Source organism: Zophobas morio, unplaced genomic scaffold, assembly GCF_036711695.1.
Source record: "Zophobas morio isolate AGI-343-1 ecotype UQ-CSIRO unplaced genomic scaffold, CSIRO_AGI_Zmor_V1 ptg000007l, whole genome shotgun sequence".
Taxonomy (NCBI): Eukaryota; Metazoa; Arthropoda; class Insecta; order Coleoptera; family Tenebrionidae; genus Zophobas; species Zophobas morio.
In genome coordinates this window covers 10,256,456-10,278,134 of record NW_026972112.1, presented here as the reverse complement: position 1 = coordinate 10,278,134, position 21,679 = coordinate 10,256,456, and the positions used below count along the sequence as shown (strand labels likewise).

The following is a 21,679-nucleotide window of genomic DNA, read 5'->3' as shown; positions in this document are numbered from 1 at the left end:
TTTTTATTCCATAGAGGTTATCGCCACAGTTAGGCAGAGCCGAAGTGATGAGCAATCTACCAGACAAAAATCCATAATGAATGCTAAACAAAACGCATACAGCTCGTACATTGCTCAGTCTGATAATATTCCCAAAGACAGCTGGCGATTTATCAACTGCTTGCGAAATAAAAATAAAAATAACTCCAATCAGAAAAACACAAAATTTGATGCTAATGAATTTAACAGTTATTTTTCCAATATAGCTGATGAAATTCTAAAAGGGATCGACAAAACTGACGTACGTACACCGGATATTTTGTTGAATACCATGCCTAAAATTTGTAATAATTTTTTCTTAGAGCCTACATGTGATAACGAAATTTCAAATATTATCAACAACCTAAAGAACTCCAACTGCACCGACGTATACGGTATCAATTCTAAAATTCTAAAAGAGACCGTGAGTTTAATATTAACGCCTCTGACTAACTTTTTTAACGAATGTCTTGGAAGTGGGGTGTTTCCTGACAGCTTGAAATTTAGCAAAATTATACCTATCCAGAAAAAGGGCGACGCGGCTCTGCTTGACAATTATAGACCCATTAGCATTATCCCAATCTTTGGCAAAGGTTTAGAAATACTAATTAAATCACGACTGACCAAATATTTTGAGAAATTTCGCGCAATCAACGAAGCACAATTTGGCTTCAGATCAGGCAAAGCAACAACGCAGGCCTTATTACGAGTTATGGAACTTGTAGTCGACGGTTTAGAAAATAGTGAAATTAATATGGTCACACTTTGCGATCTAAGCAAAGCCTTTGACTGTGTCAGTCATACCACGCTAATGACAAAACTGGAATTCTATGGTGTTAGAGGCATTCCACACAAGCTCTTTTCTTCGTATTTATCTAATAGAAAGCAATGTTCGGCAGTGAATAACATGCAATCCGCGTTTACAACAGTAAAACCTGGTGTTCCGCAAGGGTCCGTTTTAGGGCCCCTGCTTTTTATTATTTATACAAACGATTTCTATAATTTTATAAACAAGAAAGCGAATTGTGTGCTATACGCCGATGATACCTCACTAATCACGTCAGATCGTTGTATTAACAGTTTACTAAACAAAGCCAAAACAGCGCAAAAATATGCAGACATCTGGTTTGCCTCTAACTCTCTAAAACTTAATAAAAATAAAACACAAGAAATCTTAATATCATCCAATAGCAACCTCGTAGGGAACTCTGACACAGTAAAATTACTAGGTTTATCAATTGATACAAACCTGTCCTGGTGTGACCATATCAAATGTCTGGCCAGTAAACTTTCCTCCACTATATTTCTTTTAAGAAAAATGAAAGAAATCGTTAATTTTGGAGCACTTAAGTCTATCTATTATGCGCTTTTCCATTCAAATATGTCTTATGCTATTGTTTTATGGGGAAACTCGCCATTATCTATTACTATATTCCGCTTACAAAAGAGGGCCCTTCGTGTGATGCTGGGTTTGGGTTGTCGCGAGCACTGTCGTCTTTTTTTTATTGAGAATAATATATTGACCCTTCCATGCATTTTTATATATTTCACGGTAATAGAAATTCACTCAAATCGTAGTGATATGATTCATCAGTATCATATTCATAAATATAATACCCGAACAGCTGATTTGGTAAGAACAAGACGTTTTAGATTGACGAAGACAAAAAATTTGTCGATTAACATATCCTTATACAATCACCTACCCCAGCCCTACAGAACTTTATGTGGCTCTGCTTTTAAAATAAAGGTAAAGAAACTTCTCCTGCGTCATGCCTTTTATAGTACAAATGAATTCCTAGAGTATAAGTTTTAATATGTACATTGTGAGTAGTTTACATCAGTCCATGAACTGTTGTTTTTCTAGTGTTGAATCGTACTTGTACGACATTTTACTGGTAATGTTTTGTATTTTATTATATTTTTTTTGTTTGCTCTTTGACCTGTGTAAATGCTTTGTATATTGCACAAATATATCTATCAAATATTAAAAACGACGGCGCGACGTCAGGAGATATATTTGGCTGGCCGACTGTGCAGTCTCAACCTCAGTGGCGTTAGAGGCACAGAGGTTTATCTAATCCAGATCATCACGAAAATTGTGATGTCGAACAGTCATTTTTAATTTTTAAACCATTTTAACATCTAGGAGAACTCGTATAACTGAGGAAAACCGCGAAAAAGTAGTAATTGTTATTAAGAAGTACCGAAGTTCTAGGCTACGACTGCAATAGCGCTGGCGATCGTTCGGCAATGAACATCACTTCCGCACTGCCGAAGTCTGGTTATCACGAAAAAGGAAAATTCTGCAAAATCAAATTTTATAATTTTTCAGAGAAGCAGTCTTTTGTCGAAGTAACTTTCGACCAATTTTTGAAATAGTGTTACCTATTTAACTTGTTTTCAACATGGAACCTCTCAAAAATCGAAGCTGTCTTGTAGGAACTTCATGAACCAACGTTATCTAATACTTAACTACTCTGTCGAACATCAAATTTCTTGAAAGTCGAAATTTTCTTCTAGCTTTGCAGTAGAAGTCTTTAAGAACCATTGGAGCTCCTTTTGTTGAATTTTACAAAAAAATTTCAAAAATTACCTCTCCTTTTATGATCTTCTTGAACTCACTTTGGCTATTTAATTCGTGTTGCCAACATCAGTGATTCTGTTGTAGTTATGGAATAGAAGGTTTGTAGAAACTTAATAATGGCATTTCTTTTTAAAAGAAAACTATTTTAGAATCTTCTGGGATCTCTGGCAGCTGCTTGTGTGTTCAGCGTCAATCCACACCTAGAGTGGAAATTGTTTTCTAATTTTCTATAAAAGCCTTTTAGAAACTTACGAAACTCACCTAAGTTTTTTTTGCACTTTGAAATATAAATTCAGTCTCCTCTCTTTTTAGGGTAAAATTGTTTTAGAATCTTCTCGAGCGCACATCAGTTCCCGTGGAAGTCAAATTTTTCTTCTAATCTTCCGGTAGAAGTCTTCTAAAAGTTTCTGGAGCTCTTTTTCTAAATTTTCCTTGAATAAAACTGTTCTAGATTTTTTTCGAAATAACATGATAAATTTTTGCTATTGAATCGGACATTATACCAGATTGCCCTTTTCCGAGCGTAACCTAACGAAGTATTGCAATAGGCTCCATCGGACGACTGACTACTTTCATGTTTTCGCGATGTTTTATAACCCCAAGAGTACGAAAAAATAGGTCTCCCGTTTCCGTTTGTAAGTCTGTCAGCCGGTTGTGTCAATTTTTATTCTATATTTTTTTACTGAGCAATCAAATTGATAGTATTATTGCACGTATCTGAAGTAGCATAGGAGTGTTGATCGAAACATTTTCAAATGGAAAAACTCACTAGAAATACAACTGTTAATCCGTTTCTTGTCATGGGTGAAAAATTGCAAATATAAACAAGTTAACAGTGTCTTCTCGTAACATAATGCGTTCGAGTCGAAGGCCGTGGCGGAGTATGGGTGATTAAAGTATAAGAAACGTTCTTGATACTAATTGCCAACAGATGGTAAAACACCAACACTCTGCATAATGAGTTTCGATCAAGTTTTAAAACAAAAATTATCCCCATAAGTCTATATTCAAATAAACACACTAATTAACACCGCCAATTATTACGAAACAACGCATTGAGCATTTTTAGCAACGCTCAGGGTCCTTCGCAACAAAAACCAGTCACGTAGGTGTTCTCCAAAGTTCACGATACGGTAATGTTTTCTATCAGCACGCATAATTCCAAAAACGCAATTTTTGTTCTCGACTTTCGTGAAGCTGCCGGAACCTGGTCGAGGTCGTAGACCCGGCTCCGAAAATCCGGACCAATGCAGTCGAATGCATCTCTGCACCACATCCGAGTCTCTGGTTACACAATTCGGCATTTGGACTTGTTTGCCGGCATTGCTACACCGCGAAATGACCAGGCTTGCTTCAGATGGTCCATTGGGTAACGCGAAAAAAAATGTCGCTAGAATTCGAGGAAATTTTCGTAATTTGGTCGAAGTGAACAACACGGGGGCGATGGCCGCGGTTTTTTTACGAAGACCATGGATGCTTCGGGAGATGGTGGTCTTCGTGCATAATATTGCATTTAACCACATATATGGGAAAACCTCCCGTTGAATTGAACAGTATTTGATTCAGAGAGATACCTAAATATGTATATGTTTCTGGGTAATCAGTATTTTTAAACGGTTTTCAATGGACGATTCTCGAAGTTGGAAGTAGGGTTTATACAACTGGGACGTTCATGGTTTTATACACACAAAATTTTGTTAAAATATGCGCATATACATGTATATACTACACTCGAAAATGATAAAACTTACACATTGAATACTAAAATATGTACAAATTTTCATAATTGAGTTTGTACTTACCTTGGATTTATCAGTATGACCACTAGATAATATAATAAGTAAGTATAAGTTAATCAGTATATGTTTTTTCATGGCGAAAAGTTTTGGTTACATTTAATCAATCACATTAACCAGTTTTTAAGCAATACCATATCTCGGGGCATATTTCTAATGAATTTTGAAAAGCAGTCGCTGTGTAGATTCAAAACAAAACAAACAAAACAAATTTCATTGTACAAATTTGAACTTTTCCACGATAATTTGGATGCATAAGGTTCATTAAACTGCAGGCAAAGAAGTATGTCAGGCTATTATGTCAACTAGTCTTTATCTAAGCTTTTGAGATGACGTCATCAAAGTTTTGGCGGAGTAGACCACTTTACATTTAAAATTTAAATGTAAACAATCAGCTCCATAGTTTCGGAGTTTATCTGTTTGATAAAATCAGCGGTAACACAATTTGGGTTTGACTTTTTTACACGGGAAAATTTTTCACACTATACTACTGAATTCTTACTGAACGCTTTAGATTTGTTTTACGTTACATATAACTTTATAACAAACCATATTTCCTCTATAAAGCTATATTTCTTTCGAAAGCAGTTAACGTAATATAGGCAAATATAAAATAAAGTCAACTACACTCGAAAACATTTCTTGGGCAAGACCACGACACCACCTATGTTTTTCTACGCAAGATCAACGTTCGATTTCTCACCCATCGCAGCATTTCATAATTCTCTTACATCATTCGCGTCACAAAACCGCCGTTTTGCTCTTTTTCGATCCTCGTCCAGTGAAAACAGAAAACCGCGCGAGATTTTATCTCCACAGCCCATCTCCGGTCTTCCAGCCCCGTCCACGCTGGCAGCTTTGCGAAAGACACATTTACCCAGTTCTGGTGAACGAATTCACGAAAGAGCGGAGATACAGAACGTGTTGGATGCAATTTCACTTTCACTGTATTTGTGTCGAAGTTACGGTGCGTTATGTAACGGCACGACCGCATTTTGCCGAGAATAAGTCTTCTGGAGGCTGAGAGTTCGGCTGTCGGGGCTGGTTTTGGAGTTGGTTGTGGTTGCGGATGAGTTTGATGCGTTTTAGGGGTTGAAGGAGTTGCGGGTTGGGGGGTACTAGGTGGCGGGGAATCGTAGGTGTTGTATAAGCCCAGTTGGTTTCGAAATTAGGTGAATATATTTTGGACTACTATGTCCGTTTAGAAATGAATTGAAAGGAGTTTTTCTTGTGTAATTTATTGGGCCGGTGACTTTCGACGCTGTGCAATATGTGTACGGTTAGAGATTTATTCGTGGAGGCTGGTAGAGGAAAAAGGTACTTGGGAAATTATGAACCCGTTCGGTCGTTTAAGACCAAACTGGAAAACAAGATCTATTGGACGATATTGTTAGATGACGTTATCAACTTTTTTGGAAAAAATGAAAAAAGGTCTGATTTTGGGGATTGTCTATCCAATATTCCAAAATAGGAAACAGAAAATTAAGCTTTTATCCAAGTACTGCAACTAGATATTAATAATCTTTTGTCTACTGTTTTTATATTCTCGTTTTGTTTTTTTTTCTCTATTTTTGATGTTGATTTCCCGTTTCCGTCTGCCATCTGTCCGCCTAATTACTCTGAAACTTTAAATGTGAATTGGTCTACTGCTCCCCTCCAACAAGTTAATGACGTCATGTCAAATTCAGTAAAAGTTTGTTGACATAATAGCCTGACATACTTCTTTGCCGGTGGTTTAATGAACCGTACGCATCCAAATTATCGCACAAAAATTCAACTTTGCAGAGTGAAATTTAGTTTGTTTTAAATCTGCATAACAGGCTGCCTTGAAATATTAATGAGACAGTGTCATTAACTTAACGACTAGAAAATATTAACCATGGTTGATGACGTTATATAAAAAAAATTGTGTAAGATTATTTAGATAGAACTTCGTCCCTAAAGTACACTGGAACCAATACAGTTTTTTTTTTTTTTGAAAAATTATAAAATTTAATTTCGCAGTGCAATGCTAATAATTAATTAATTACTACTGTATTCCCTAATTTTTCCGAAAATGGAGTGAATAGTTCTTGATTTAATCAGTGACATAAATTGTCATGAATTTTTTTGAGTCACCTGTATAAGCATTTAAAAAAAACATGAATGAATGGATTGACAAGACCACAACTCTGGACTCACAATATATTTACGATTTATTCGATAAAATTTTAAAATGACGTCATACATGTTTTGGGAGGGGATAAACAGATGAATTTTAATTAATGATTTACCATACTTACGATAACTTTAAAATGTTTGCAAGATTTCAAACCATTCGGTTTTGTATTGTCAAAGTTGAATTGTAAAATGATGTTAAATACAATGTTCATTTTTTTACAAAAATCTGAATGTATAGATTAAAAAATCAGGACGGATTCATCAACCATAAGTATGTATGTTATTTTATAATATAATTTGGATAGAATTTAGGTACTGTGCTCAGTTTTGCGGTGACGTCATCACATTTTTGGTAGGGATGACTAGACAAATTTTGGTTAGCGTTTGATCATCTATCCAGTGTTTTTAAGGTACTTATAAAATTTGACAACAATCGGTTGATAACAATCTTTGAGATTACGTGCCTGATAAAAATAGTAACAGACATCTAAAGACAGATAGACGGAAGCGAGAGGTAATAAAATATTATTATTTCTGTCTTTTCAAAAACAAAACGTAGCACGAGCGGAGTTTGAGGCTCCTGGTTGTGGCTGTTCTCCCACCACGACGGTGATTCTACTCTATCGGTAAGCACATGCCGCCCAGCGCCCCTCTATCTAACGAAAAAACGTGCCGCGCTAATAGGCCATTACGGTCGCAAACTCGTGGTTGGAAATCACGGCTATAGATAAGCTGACAGCGTCATGTCATCCCAACCGCTCCCCTGACTTCTATTCAAGATCCGCATCTTTCGTGCAGATGGGGCGACCGTTAGCTCGACTAGGAACCGCGCACTCCGCTTCCGCCACGTGTTCCTGTGTTATTTCAAAAGGAACAATAAACAACATTTAAATTCGTCATACATTCTCGTGAAATTTTAAACAGCAAAGAATCCTTATCTGAGATTAAGATTGGACAACAGACAATTTATGTGATGGAACCATTAATCAACAAAATATTTACGTGAAAAAAAGACTAGCAAAAATTTATAAAACAAAAAAACAATCTGTGCAGACAAAAAATTACGTGAAGCTAGGAACTGCAGACTTGAAAATATATTTTCAGTTTAAATTATTCAGCACAGAAAATTGCTGAGGCTAAAAATTGTGAGATTGAGGAAATTGCATGACGTGAAAAGTTGCAAAGCTAACAAAATTGCATGAGGTTAATATTTGCCACACTTTATCAACAATTCAAACAAAGAATTCACATTATGCTAAATTATGCCACACTTTATCAACGATTCAAACAAAGAATTTACATGATACCAAATTATGCCACACTTTATCAACGATTCAAACAAAGAATTTAGATGATGTGAAATTAGGCTTTGATCCAAGTGACTGGTTACTTAAAAACATTTAGCTTTGAGAGTTTATATCGTGGACTTGTTCCAAACAAAATACATGATAAATAAACACAAAATACATCCCGCGTTGCGAGAAATATGCGTCTCGGTGATATAGTTTCCAACGTTGCGAGAAAATATGTCTCGATGATGTATATAACTCCCTACGGGGAGAATTTTTTATTCCCCCCGTACCTCAGTCCACGTTATTATGAGTTCTACCGCACTTTCACGGTCCTTTTCCCAGAGTGGGACGTTAGGTTAATTTTAACTGCCGCAAATGAACTATTAGCAATCTCGTGTGAGGAATTAAAAAGTGTTATAATGTAACACTTAAGTATAAGCATCCAGAAGCCTTATTTATAACTTGATAAACAAAGTATGAGCCCTGACTAAGTGAATTTCATGAATTGTCCTACCAAGTGCTTTATCTAAATAATTTCACGACTGTTAAGTAAATTGTGTTAGAACCAGTAACGATTAAAATCCTAACATGAACTGTGAATTTACAAAAAATAAAACAAATTTACACCACGAGTTGGCGTTAGTGGAATATTCGCATATTTCCGTTTGGAAAAACCGCAATAATTAGCTACGCGTGTTGGGGAAAACTGTGGCATCGCAATCAGTACGATTAGTTTTCGTTAAACAAAGTCTCCTTTTTTTCTAACTACCAAACCAACTAGGCTTAACCTAGCTCCCTTACCGCGTGTTTTCACTCATCACAAACAAAAAAACAGTGACGCGTAACCTACCCTCTCCTCTCGAAACATTCAACTCCTCCAAAAAGTTGATGACGTTATCTCGAGTAGATGTTTAACCAATTTTTTTTCTTATGATTGTAGAGAGTATTTTGACAAGTCGGAGGTCGTTCAGAATATCTACGTGGAAAAGAAAAAGACACTTTCGTCACGCGTCGTACACATTACTGTTTCCAACAATGTAGGAAATGTTGAGAAATAGCTATTGTTATTCGTCCAGTATTTTTCTTACTCAGTGAAGAGAATGTCTACTTCTCTAAAATCACAGTGAAAAAGTATACTTTTTCAACAGTGCTGGGAAAAATTAAAATTTCTCGTTTTAGGTCAGGTTCAAGAAAAATAAAAGTAAAATGTCTGCAATAAAGAAACGCTAAGAGTGCTTTTAGTGAAAAATAACTTCTTTAAAACAAAACAAAAATCGATAAGAAAACTAAAAATGAAAAGTTTTTGAAATTTCCCAGATTACAACATGATAAAGCTTGAAAAATATTTAATATAAAATGATATTTAAAGCTTTTTCACGATTAATAAAATTCTAACGCTTGTTTTGGTTTAAGCAAAAAACCATTAATTTCTGTGGACTTTTTAAGAACCTTTTGAATTATTGAATTGAAAATTGAAGTGCACTGTCATTTTTCTCTAGATTTCAGAGCAATATTTAACAGCTGCGGTCAATTTCTGTCCAGTTTCTAAAACTCTGAAATATATTCGCTTTAATTTGACTGCTCAAGTAGAAACCAGTGTTATCGCTTCGTGTTAAAATCCTTTCAACCGTATCGTTCTTTCGTAACTGGGGTTTTTACGGTGTAAAAATGCAAGTAATTTGCAGGATTTACCAGAATATATCTGAACTTTACTTACTCCGTTATATGGAAGTCTATTCTGAGAAGCAATTTGTTCTTTGTTTATGCTCTTAGTGCCAAAAATGGGTGTTCTATTTGGAGCTAATCCCATTACTTATCAGTAAATGGGTCTTCGTTGCTTCATTTTCTCTTGAAACTTCAACCTTCTGTAAATGTGGTATTTCCAAAATTAGCCGGAAAATCCAACGAAACATTCTACGAATTGATTTTAATAATAATGAAAAAACTTTCAGAGTTTAAATAATATATTCGTAGTCACTGTTACACGTGTTTCGGTACACAGTACCGTCTTCAGGCAGAAGAGAAACTGGTTTCAGTTCAGTTCAGTTTAGTTCAGTTTCTCTTCTGCCTGAAGACGGTACTGTGTACCGAAACACGTGTAGCAGTGACTATGAATATATTATTTAAACTCTGAAAGTTTTTTCATTATTATTAAAATTAATATGGAGTTTAAACACGTATCAGCCTCATCAATACAAACATTCTACGAATTGCCAAAATTCGATAATTTCATGAAATTTCAGCTTCTGAGAGCTAACTACAAGCGTATAATTTAACAACGCAGCATATGTGAAAATCACGAGGTACTACTAGTTCCTCGTGACCACTTTCTTTTAAAATGATTTTGGCTCTTTTGCTCGTATAAAAGTGAAACGAATCGTCGATCGACCTAGAAAAAGTACCTCCTGAAACGACCAACCTTGATTCTCATTCGTTAACCTTTCAAATAAGAATCAATTCTGTTTGAAGTTGAACTGGTCGAAAATTCTGTGCAGAGTGCATAATTATCGGCTCCTGAGTCCCCGTTTCTGGCTGACTCACCTTCGCAATGCAGACCGACCGATTCCAGGCGAAAATGCAACTGTTACGAGGTTTTCTGTCGATTTTTACCTTATTGAGTTATCCTTGAAGTAGACAAGAAATATGACGGATTCAAGCCGTATAACTTTCACCTAAAACCGAACTCTCGTTTTTGCATCTTTAATGATTTTTTTAAGAACGCGCTTACTTTAGAAACCCAATATCGTAAATATTCCAGTAGGAAAATTCTGGTGTTGAACACGCCACTAGGTCATGGTACCGCGGCAGTACCCAATCCCAGGTCCCTAAAAGGACCACACTTCATCCTTGCCCTAAATGATCCATTGTTATTCGCAGTCCCGCGCCTACGTGCCCAGAAAGAAAACAACATTTCATAACACCCGTTCGTATTCTTCCATCGGAACTACTGACATTGAAGCTCCGCTCATTCCCAATTCGGTCCACGCGCGTTTATTTACGCGAGAATCGTAATTGCTGGCGCAATTTTCTGAAAAAAAACGCGATTGTGAAAAGTCGTTGTTTTTGGTGAAGAGCAGCGGCGCCGGGATGGAGCCCTGGCGGCCACCGCAAGAAAGTGGGCGTTTTATGCGCTAGTTCTCATTAGTGTTTAATTGTTGGGTAATTGCGACAAAGGCGTTAACGCAGAGTTGGGTTCAAGGAACTTTTGACGTTTGGCGACAGGTGGGTGACTTTCGAACGTGACAAACACCAATGCAAATCTTTTCTGTGCATGTGCGTGCAGAAATCACTCTTTTCATAACAATAATTGCTAATAACACGTTGTCTAATGCGGTAATGTCATTAAGTGACGCTGTTGTATCAGAATTGCTGGTTTTTATTGTTAATTTATGTAATTGTTGTCGTTATCTGGTGGTGTCTCCCTTTACCTGGGTGATTCACAGGAAATAACTTGGCCATCGAGTCGTTTCAGCGAGGCATTTTCTTGCAGCCGCGACCGGTTCCACTCGTATTTTGTGTTAATCTTATTTTTATTGGCGATTGTTATATAACCGCATCGTTGTATTGTGTTCACGGTTTCCTGATTTTGCAATAATCGTAAACAATTTTATTTTATATAAAATTGTAAACTTAAGTACCAAATATTTGAATTACAAATTGGGCGTTTTTGACGCACGAGGGTGCGCGGGGGGTAGTTATAAAATACAGGCGTCAAAGGTGTTGTTAATGTTGTTTTTATTGCACAGGTTTTATTTTAATTACACAGTGTTTACAAAGACACGGAAATTTAATTTTATTGAGTAGATAAGCGGATTTTACAACTTTGTTGTGATTGAAACTATCTAAAACTAATCTTGGAATTAAATGTTATTTCATAATAAAAACAAAAAAAAGAATTCCGAGAACTTGGACAACAGGAAGAGATCACACGTTTTTACTCTCCGAGCGTAAGCTAAAGAAGTATTGTTAGATAATAGGATCTATCCGACAAATGACTACTTTTATGTTTTCTCGACGTTTAGTGACCCTACGAAAAAGTAGGTCCGCGTTTCCATCTGTCGTCTGTGTCACTTTTTATAAACAGGTTATCTCGGAAACTACTGGATTGTTGTCAAATTTGATATGTACGCTAGGAGTATCGTGTATATGGTAAAATGCTGATCAAAATTTGTTTGGTCATCCCCACCACCAACGAGATGACGTCTCCAAAATTTACAATAGTAAATGTTATTTAAATTTTATAATATACACATGCACAAAATTGTTTAACAACATTTTGCGGTTTAACTTTGAAACTGCAAAACCGAATGTTTTAAAATATTGCAAACGGTTTAAGGTCAACGTCGATATTGTAAATCGTTAATGAAAAAAAAGTTGATGACGTCATCTCAAAATTTTGTTGAATGAATCCTACCTCAAATATGCAAAATGTTATAATTTGCATCAATTGCATTCATATTTTTTGCAGTTACTTGTACAAGGTACTTAAAAAAGTTAATGAATGAGGATGTTTGTGTTATTGATCAAGGAAAGAATGACTCGCCCCATCTTCCTGATAATTTAAATAAAATAAAAAAAAAATTAAATAAAATCGCGAAGTTAAATTTTATAATTTTTATAAGAATCTGTATTTGTTCGCCTGGACTTCAAGCGCGGGGGAATTTATGTCTAAATAACTTTAGACCATTTTTTTAACGTTTTTTCTGATTTTTGAAAGTTGAATTCTGTTACCCGTTTTAATTGAAGAAAACGAAAACATCAAACTTTGCGTTTTGCAACAGTAAATAAGTTGTTAAAAAAGTTGTGCAAACTTAACACTTAAATACAAAATTATTTTATTTCAGTATTTGCTTTCTGCTATGTAGACTTTGCGTGATCCTTCCTCTTTCAACGTTGCAAAACGCGTTTTAAAAATCTTGTAAAAAGTAACACCTTTTTACGTAGTCACTACCAGGTATCATTTTACCGTTGATATTCTTAAAAAAACTCTGGGCTTCTAGTAAAATTCTTTGAAATATTTTCAAAAATAAAGCACCTGAAGGTTCCCCAGGTTCTTTAAAAATGTTGTCAAAAATAAAACACAAGAGGCCAAAAACCTTGAAAAATATACGTACATATCCTTAAAAAACACTAGGAACCTCCAAAGATTCTTTTAAACTCTTTCTAAAACGCAACACTCAAAACATTGAGATGACGTCAACAAGTTTTAGAGGGGATAAATAAAAAAATTGTTGGGTAGCGATTTACCGTATTTAAAACGCTTGACCGATTTCAGAGCAGTCGTTTTTATAGTTTCTTAGGTAAATTAAATTGATAAATGTTGTTTTTGTCCAAAAATCAAGACGTCTAAGCCAAAACTAAGATTAATAAAACACAAATACATGAATATGTTATCTCATAAAATTTCTTCACCAAATTCTCCATGGGAAAGATCAAACAAATTTTGGTTAGCCTTCTACCATCTACACGATATTCCAGAAGCAGATACGCCCAAAATTTCACAACAATCAAGACAAAAAAAACTTATGTTTTTCTCTTTGAAAATTATAAATTACTTCAGACTAATAACTTTATTAGTATTACAGACCTACATCCTGGATATGTTAAAAGGATGCAAATTTTGAACGCATATTAATTATTGAATTGGCCTTGTAACTGAATTGAATCATATTTATTCAACCATATGGGTTTTATTTTCACAGAAAGTATAAAAAGCGTCTCGAATCTTGATAAAAATGTTACATATACATTGTTGATGGTCCATGGTGTTTCTTTGCACTTAATTTGTAAGGTGACCTGAAACAAGGTGCAACAGCTCGTAAATTTCCATGGCTAGTTTGGCCAGAAATAATAAAAAAATATAGAATTTTAGATAAACACGGAAAGTTTTAACTATTTTGCAAAGCTACGATTTATATAGAAAAAACTTGATTCGTAAACATATAAAATATTTATTTGAAACAATAAACATAATGTTTGCGTTTTATGTTAGTTGATTATCATTTGAAGTGTTTGTATATTTTCGTTCGCATTAGAGGTAAAATAGTTTGAGAATAGCATGGTGAGTCGATAGGTGGATTCGTCCATTTTTATATTTTACCTCTAAAATCATGTTCGGCACACTCGACAGAAAGTATCGATCTAATAGAAAACACAATTTTTGTTGTAATCATTACTAATCTTCATTTTTTATTCATTATAACTGGAACATCAGTATAAACGTTAGGTAACTGTAATGAAGGAAAGGCCTAAAATTTAAATAAATTTGCATCATAATTCGTATAGATTATGCGAAGACTACCGGCTTTTTTCTGAATTTACACTCGATAGAACTAATTATGGGCCAGTTTCATAATTAATTCAAAGTTTCTTTAAAATTTAAAGTTAGTTTTTGTCATAACAACAAATTATTGTAACATGGTTTAAAATCACTTTAAATGTAAGGAAACTTACTATAGTTTGATTAATATTATTGCCAAATTTCCAAAAGCAAACTTTTTCAGTAGTCGCCGTCATAATATTTAATATTAAAATTGTGCCAAACGACATTCTGAATTAACTGCAACTGCATTTTAATGAAGAATAAATTACAAAATTACAGTATCATTTAGAAATTAAAGTCACCGTGGTTAATATTTTTAATTACATAAATTTTTAAGTAAGCATATTTTTATAATTAAGGTCAAGCAGCAATATTCACGGCTAGACAAGTTTTTCAGACAAGTGATATCGCACAAACTTATTTTGTGTACTTACAATTATCTTTGTAATGGAAGCTACAGTTTGATATGCATATACGTTTCCGACTTTGTCCTCCTGAATTGTGGTGTCCTACTTTCAAATCGTTTGTCTTCTCGCAGCAGCTTCAAGTGTGCGTCATCCCATTCAAAAATTGACGGACTGTATCATTGTATTACTTTATTATATAGCGATTTGAATAAATATAGGCTTTGTTATGTAACATAACACAGCAAGAGAATCACGTTGCGGTTTATCAGCGGTCGTTAACTTAAAAAAAGATCCATAGTGGAAGAACGTCTTGGAAAATGTTAATAAAACAGTGATAAATAAAAATTTTAAACTAATGTCAGCTGTGTCATTCAAGAAAAGTACCCATTTTCAGCCGGTGTGACTTTTCGACTCAACATATTTTAATAGTATGCATTATTCCATTAAAACTTGACTGAGTGCATCATTGACATTTTGTTTTATTATTATTTAAACAAATATTAGTTTGGTCATGTAACGTAATAGCAATAGAATAACATTGCGGTTTTGCCACCGTTCGTTAACTTAAGAAAAAAGTGTCAACAGTGAGAACACCTTGTAGATAATATTTACTATGTAGCAAGACACAAAAATTGAAGTGTCAGTTGTGAGGCATTTAATTTTTTTCAAAAATGCCAAACAATTAAAGTTATATTGCTTACATCTAACCTCCTTCCACCCATAAATCAATTTGATTTTAAGTTGTTTTTAATGTTTGACGCAAAAGGTAATCGTAATTGTCTATAACTTGCGTAGATTAAATGTTTTCTTAATTACTACCGCGATTACTAAAAATTAAATTTGAATTATATCATTTTATGGTAATCCGAAGCAACCACCTCGCTTTCGGGCTCCCATTACGATCCCATCTGGGCTTAATCCACATTTAACGACATTTAAAGCAGCGACAATTTAGTCAAGATATTTACCAGAGCAGCTCATTTCCTTCAAGATTGTGATTCCACTTAAAATGCAGTTTCTTAGTTGCAGTAAATCATCTGTTCATGGCAAACGGCCTGAAACGGCTTCTCGAACATCTACGTGCAAAAGTCCATGCAGACATACCACCCATAAAGAAGTCGAAGAATCGATCGACCTTGATGTATTTTTTTATTGTTGTACATACATAACGATTTATAATTACAAATAAGGATATTATGGTAATCGGCGAACTAATCGGGCGTTTTTTTTTTCTTCCGTATCATGTGGCTACCAGCACGTAGCCGAAGAAAGAAGGAGCTTTTTATCTTAATTGTTTTGGTTATTATCACGGTTGATTTAAAAGGAAATGACGGAGGAATCGACGCCTCAAGGTTTCGGGAGATTGAATACGTAATTATTGTAAGTTTGGAAACCGGTAGAGCGTTTTATCGTTCGACATATTCATTTAATTTTAAATTAATCAAATTTCCTGGTCAAATAAAATGAAAACCTATTTGGAAGATAAACTCGAATTATTCTGACAAGTGAACCCAATCAATGGAAGCAACTCTTCGAAAACACAAAAGTTTTTCCTTGTAACAGCTTTCAAATGGACGAAACGTCGAAGAAACTCAGGTAGTAGTTTTGGCTCCAAAGTCGTGGTCAGTGACACAACTAAAGATTTGGCCGATGTTCAATTCCGGTCAAGAGCGACTTTAACCCAAAATCTAATCTGGACGACAACGGTCGTACCAAAAAGGAAAGAAGAATCTCAACATGTACTTGCCTTAGGGCACCGCAAGATAAAGCTGAGAGAATTCCCGCGAAACTGAGGGTCACAATCTAGCACACTTTAACGGTCACAACATGCCGTTGTTGTACAGGTACTACATGTATCCGCACTCGTCCATCGATTAGGGAGCTTTCATAACGGGAATCATCCTTACGAATGCTCCGAAGTCTTTACCATCAAAACCAAATGCGTAAGACACACGCCAAAACCACGCGAGAGGAAGTAAAAAAAGGCAGCAATTTATTACCCGTCTGAAAATCCAACGAATTAAGAACTCATCAAAGGAAAGTGTACCCTGAGGATGAGAAGATTTGCGTCACGCCGAAACTGGCAGAGTTCGTGAAACCAGAAATGACCCTTTCATTCCAAACTTGCTGAAAGAAATCCTCAACGTACCCCCAAAGAACCACCTATTCTCGAATATCAGTGATATTATCCGCAGTGAGAATCTGAAATCCCTCAAAGACCATAGATTGCAGAACGAGCTTTCTCCATACCTACCCGCATACAATTTTTCTCCGAAATTGTCCAACGTGTCCACTCCACATCCTCCATCCAAGATCCACGTAAAGAACTTGGAAGAACTGAAAGACACGAGTTACGATAATCAGTCAGACGACGAGGAACAAGAGGACGAACTGATGGATTTGAGCAAGAAGAAATGCGAAGAGAGAAAAAAGAATGAAGTGACTCGTCCAAAAAGGTACCACCAAATCCGTTAACAATGAGAGAAATTTTCGCCCATCAGCTTTTAAAGTCGCCACCGAAAATAGATGCGGCTGCTTGGTATGCGATGTTGTACAGGAACAGCTTCCCGGGCTTTACCGGGTGGCCGGGTCTCCCTTTAAACCCATTACTGTTCCCGTCGCTCCAAGCCCCTCTCCTTCCTCAAGAATCCCAAGATATGAAAGAACGCTTCCAGAGGTTCCAGCTGTGCGGAGGATCCATGATCAGCGATAACTTCGAAAGATTGAAGAACTTCCAAAATCCAGCCAACCCACCGTTCAACAACTTCAAACTAAATGACATCAAAGAAGATTTGAAGAAACCCGATGAGTTAAAACCGTTAAGTTTGAACGTGGACATTTCTTACGGTGACAATTTCAAGCTGCATAGCCCCATTCCGCCACAACCCAAACCCGATTTAACGCAATCACCCAATTCCGTCAAAATGGTGATAAAAAACGGCGTTCTGATGCCGAAACATAAACAGCGGAAATACAGAACCGAACGTCCGTTCACTTGCGAGCATTGCTCGGCGAGGTTTACTCTACGTTCCTACATGGAAAGACACATCAAGCAACAACATCCTCAGTTCTGGTCGCAGAGGCAAAGAGGACACTTGGGTAATCCAGGTAGGAAGAGCCAAATCAAGCCGAACTACTGTGATCTCAGCATACCAAACTACGAAGTACCAAAGAGTCAGGATTTTGACGATACCAAAGAACCGATCGATGAGAAACTGAAGTTTACTATTTTGGCGCAACATCTGAGGGTGAATCAGGAGTTGAAGAAGGATGACGATGACGACTGCGCTCTTGTGATCGACGAGAATGCAGACAAGATTGAGAAGACTGATGGGAGTAACCAAAGATTCGAAGGGTTCGAGAGGAGTAGGATTTTGGAAGAGAAACTGAGGGAGTTGCATGCCACACAGATGAAGAGCGAGAATAAAGTGAAGAACGAGGAGAACCAGGATTTGGTGCCGGTGTCCAGGCTTCTGGACAACGCGTCCCAACAACAATTTAAAGAGTACTTCAAGCGTGAGGGAGAAGAGCCGGAAGTGGGTGCTGCTAGCGAGGAGAACGAAGAGGGACTGGTGCACCCTGAAGGTGAGAAGATCTGCGTCACGCCGAAACTATCAGAGTTTGCGAAACCAGAAGTGATCCCTTTGATTCCAAACTTGCTGAAAGAAACCCTCAACGTACCCCTCAAAGAACCACCTAAAATATTCTCGAATATTAGTGATGTTATCCGTAGTGAGAATCTGAAATCCCTCAAAGACCATAGATTGCAGAACGAGCTTTCTCCGTACCTATGCGCATACAATTTTTCTCCGAAACCGTCCAACGTGTCCACTCCACATCCTCCATCCAAGATCCACGTAAAGAACTTGGAAGAACTGAAAGACACGAGTTACGATAATAATCAGTCGGACGACGACGAGGAACAAGAGGACGAACCAATGGATTTGAGCAAGAAGAAATGCGAAGAGAGAAAAAAGAATGAAGTGATACTAGAGGACTTGTCCAAAAAGGTACCACCAAATCCGTTAACAATGAGAGAAGTTTTCGCTCAACAGCTTTTAAAGTCGCCACCGAAAGTAAATACAGCTGCTTGGTATACGACGTTGTATAGAAACAGTTTCCCGGGATTTACCGGTTGGCTGGGCCTCTCGTTAAACCCGTTACTATTCCCTCTCTCCTTCCTCAAGAATCCCCAGATGTGGAAGAATGCTTCCAGAGGTACCAGCTGTGAGGGGGGTCCATGATCACTGATCAGCCATAACTTCGAAAAATTAAAGAACTTCTAAATCTGACCAACCCACCAAGTTCAAGCTAAACGACATCGATTTTAAGAAACCTGATGAGCTAAAACCCTCGAATTTGGACGTGGACATTTCTTACGGTGACAACTTCAAGTTATAAAGCCCCATTCCGCAACAACCCAAACCTGATTTGACTTCTCGGAAGGTTCACTCTACGTTTGAACATCGAAAGACACGTCAAGCACCAACATGCTTAGTTTTGGTCACAGACGCAAAGAGGACACTCAAATCAAGACGAAGTACTGTGATGCCAGCATACCAACCTACAGAGTACCAAATAGTCAGGATTATGACGATACCAAAGAACCGATCATCGAGAAACTGAAAGAGATGAAGAAGCACGACAACGATGACTGCACTCTTGTGATCAACGATAATGAGCAATAGTACCTAAATGTAAACTGTCATTGTTGCGTCATCCAAAAATTGCCGTTCTCGGAAACTTCTAACTTAAATAAAAAAAATTAAACACTTTGTTACAATAATATTACGCTTAAATGTTACTTCAAAAAAATACTAATAATAGAAACAGTCAAAATCCAACATCAGTACCTTTTCTATTTAGTGAAAATGTACTCTTCTACCACGTTCCCATCTCAACACAAAGCAACAACAAGGACAGAAAAACGTAATTTCACGTACGTGCAGTACACAATACATATTAGTTTACAGTTAAATAAACTGTTACATCTCTTGTCACGAGATGAGAACAATCGCGAGGTCAACATGACTTCGTATGCAAAAAAGGAACCTTCGTTTTTCCTCTTTTCGGCGAATAGCGGTTCTTATAGGTATTGATAGGCTCAGCACGAAGAAACGAAAGTGTCGTTACGTCATAAAATATTCGCGGTCAATTATTACGTGGCATCTCGTATAATATCCACTTTTAGTACTAACTGACCTACATAACCATACGTGATTGTTCAGAACCGAAAGAAGTGTTAACATATTTGAGATCGGCTCGTGGTGTCAGATTTGACGAAAAGTAAAAGTATAAAATTGCCCAATAGTTTAGGCAATGAAGAAATAGAGTTTGTTTGGATTTTGACAGAATCTTAACACGAGATAGAAATGTGGGTCTGCGTTACGTTATTTTAACTTTTTAACTGAGACAATTGTAAGATTTGGTTTTGCAGGTTTTATTTTCCCAAGACACAGTTTTACATCACGTCATCAATTTTTTGCACGTGTACACATGAATTTTCATAAATTAAAGCCACCTCAATTAATAAAACATGTAATTGCACGCTGTGCAGCCAAATCGGGTAAGAATGAAGTATTCAAGGTTTCATTCTGCTTTACTTTTGTTTTGAGTGATCAATAAACTCTTGCTGTAGACACTTTGGAGTACTTAATAAAGCCGGCACTTCGAATTTATGGGAAAACATATACCCCCTGCGGATCTGAAGCAGAAACTGCTTTTACAATGCTCCCAAGCCGACTGACTTTATCAAAAATGGCAACAAAAAGCTGGCAACCACAAAGCTTGCCGGTCCCCGATAAATAGTGGTCCGTTTGTGGCTATTTTTACACCTTAGCTTAATAATAGGAACAAGACAATAACAATTATCGTCCGTTTGTTTACTGGAAGATTACTTTATTCACACTCCGTGAAAGTGTTCTTGACTCATTTGTCCGCAGCCTTGACCCCTTTACCTTTTTTGCTTTTTAAAACCAACCACGACCTGTCTTAATTTAACGTACTTACAATGTTCATTGCATTGTTTGTTTTTTTTTTTCAGAAGTACAGTGCAGTCTATCTAGTCAAGTAGAGTATCAAATCCAGGCGTTCTGGGGTGTGAACATACGCGAATTGCACATTTTCCTGTGGAGGCCTTGGTCGGACCTGAGGGATGCTGTAAAAAGGGGAGATTTCCTGAGTGGATTCTACCAATATACTGGATTGCAAGTCAAGTAAGACATGCGTCGATTGCTTTTGAACGAAAAATAAGCTCGCCTCTTCGTTTTCTAGGAAAAGTCCACATTCTGATCAAACAGTGACTTTGAAGCTGCCTGCCACGACACTGAATTTGGGGACGCCGCCCAGGTTGTGTTATCCTCTGGTTATATTCTTGTTCAGGAATGACACAGAGGATAACATCCATCCAGACGAGACGGTAAGAATTTTAATAATTTATTTTTAATTAAAAGGTTTAATTTTAGATCTAGTGGTACACAATAAAACAACAAAGTGTTCATTTTTGTTTATTTTGTTGTTATCTTTTTCGATTTTAATTCCCTTGCTTCTTTTCACAAAATGATTTTTTGTATAAAGAATACGAGCACGAGGTATATTTGACTTGACAATCTAACAAGAGATTTTTATTTGCTTCTTAATAACATTTAATAGGTAGTAGGTGTACGTACTTAACAACAGATTATGCTATATATAGATAATTACAAACAAGTTGTTGTTTGAAGTTAATTACAATTTTCTAATTAGTGTATTAAAAAAATATTCAAAGGCGCATTTCGCAACAAATCGTTAGAAGATAGTGCAAATGAGGTAAATACATACATAGTTGCAATCAATATTGCAGTGGTATTGTTCGTTCGCCTTTGTAATATGTATAGTATGTGGGACAGGTCAGACTTTAATTTGTGACGAAGAGTTGACAAACAAAAGATTTGGAAAAAACGTCATTGGATAGAACTGTTGAATAAAATTTCTTTTTACGTTTTAAGAAAATCTTAATTATTACAAGTTTATTTTATACAAATTTTTACAATTCAAGAATTTTAATTTTTTACATATATTTTTTTAAAAGAATTTACTTAATCTATATAGTATATATG

General features: G+C 36.2%; 1 protein-coding gene across 1 annotated transcript in view; it reads left to right on the top strand.

Annotated features, from left to right (window-relative positions):
* Positions 1 to 21,679, top strand: part of LOC135124498 (cell growth regulator with RING finger domain protein 1-like) — a 38,993-nt gene that overhangs the window by 13,950 nt on the left and 3,364 nt on the right. The window contains exons 3-4 of the mRNA XM_064049610.1: positions 20,626 to 20,797; positions 20,856 to 21,000. Of these exons, the coding sequence (XP_063905680.1) occupies positions 20,626 to 20,797; positions 20,856 to 21,000 (317 nt within the window). The remainder of the gene's footprint in view (positions 1 to 20,625; positions 20,798 to 20,855; positions 21,001 to 21,679) is intronic.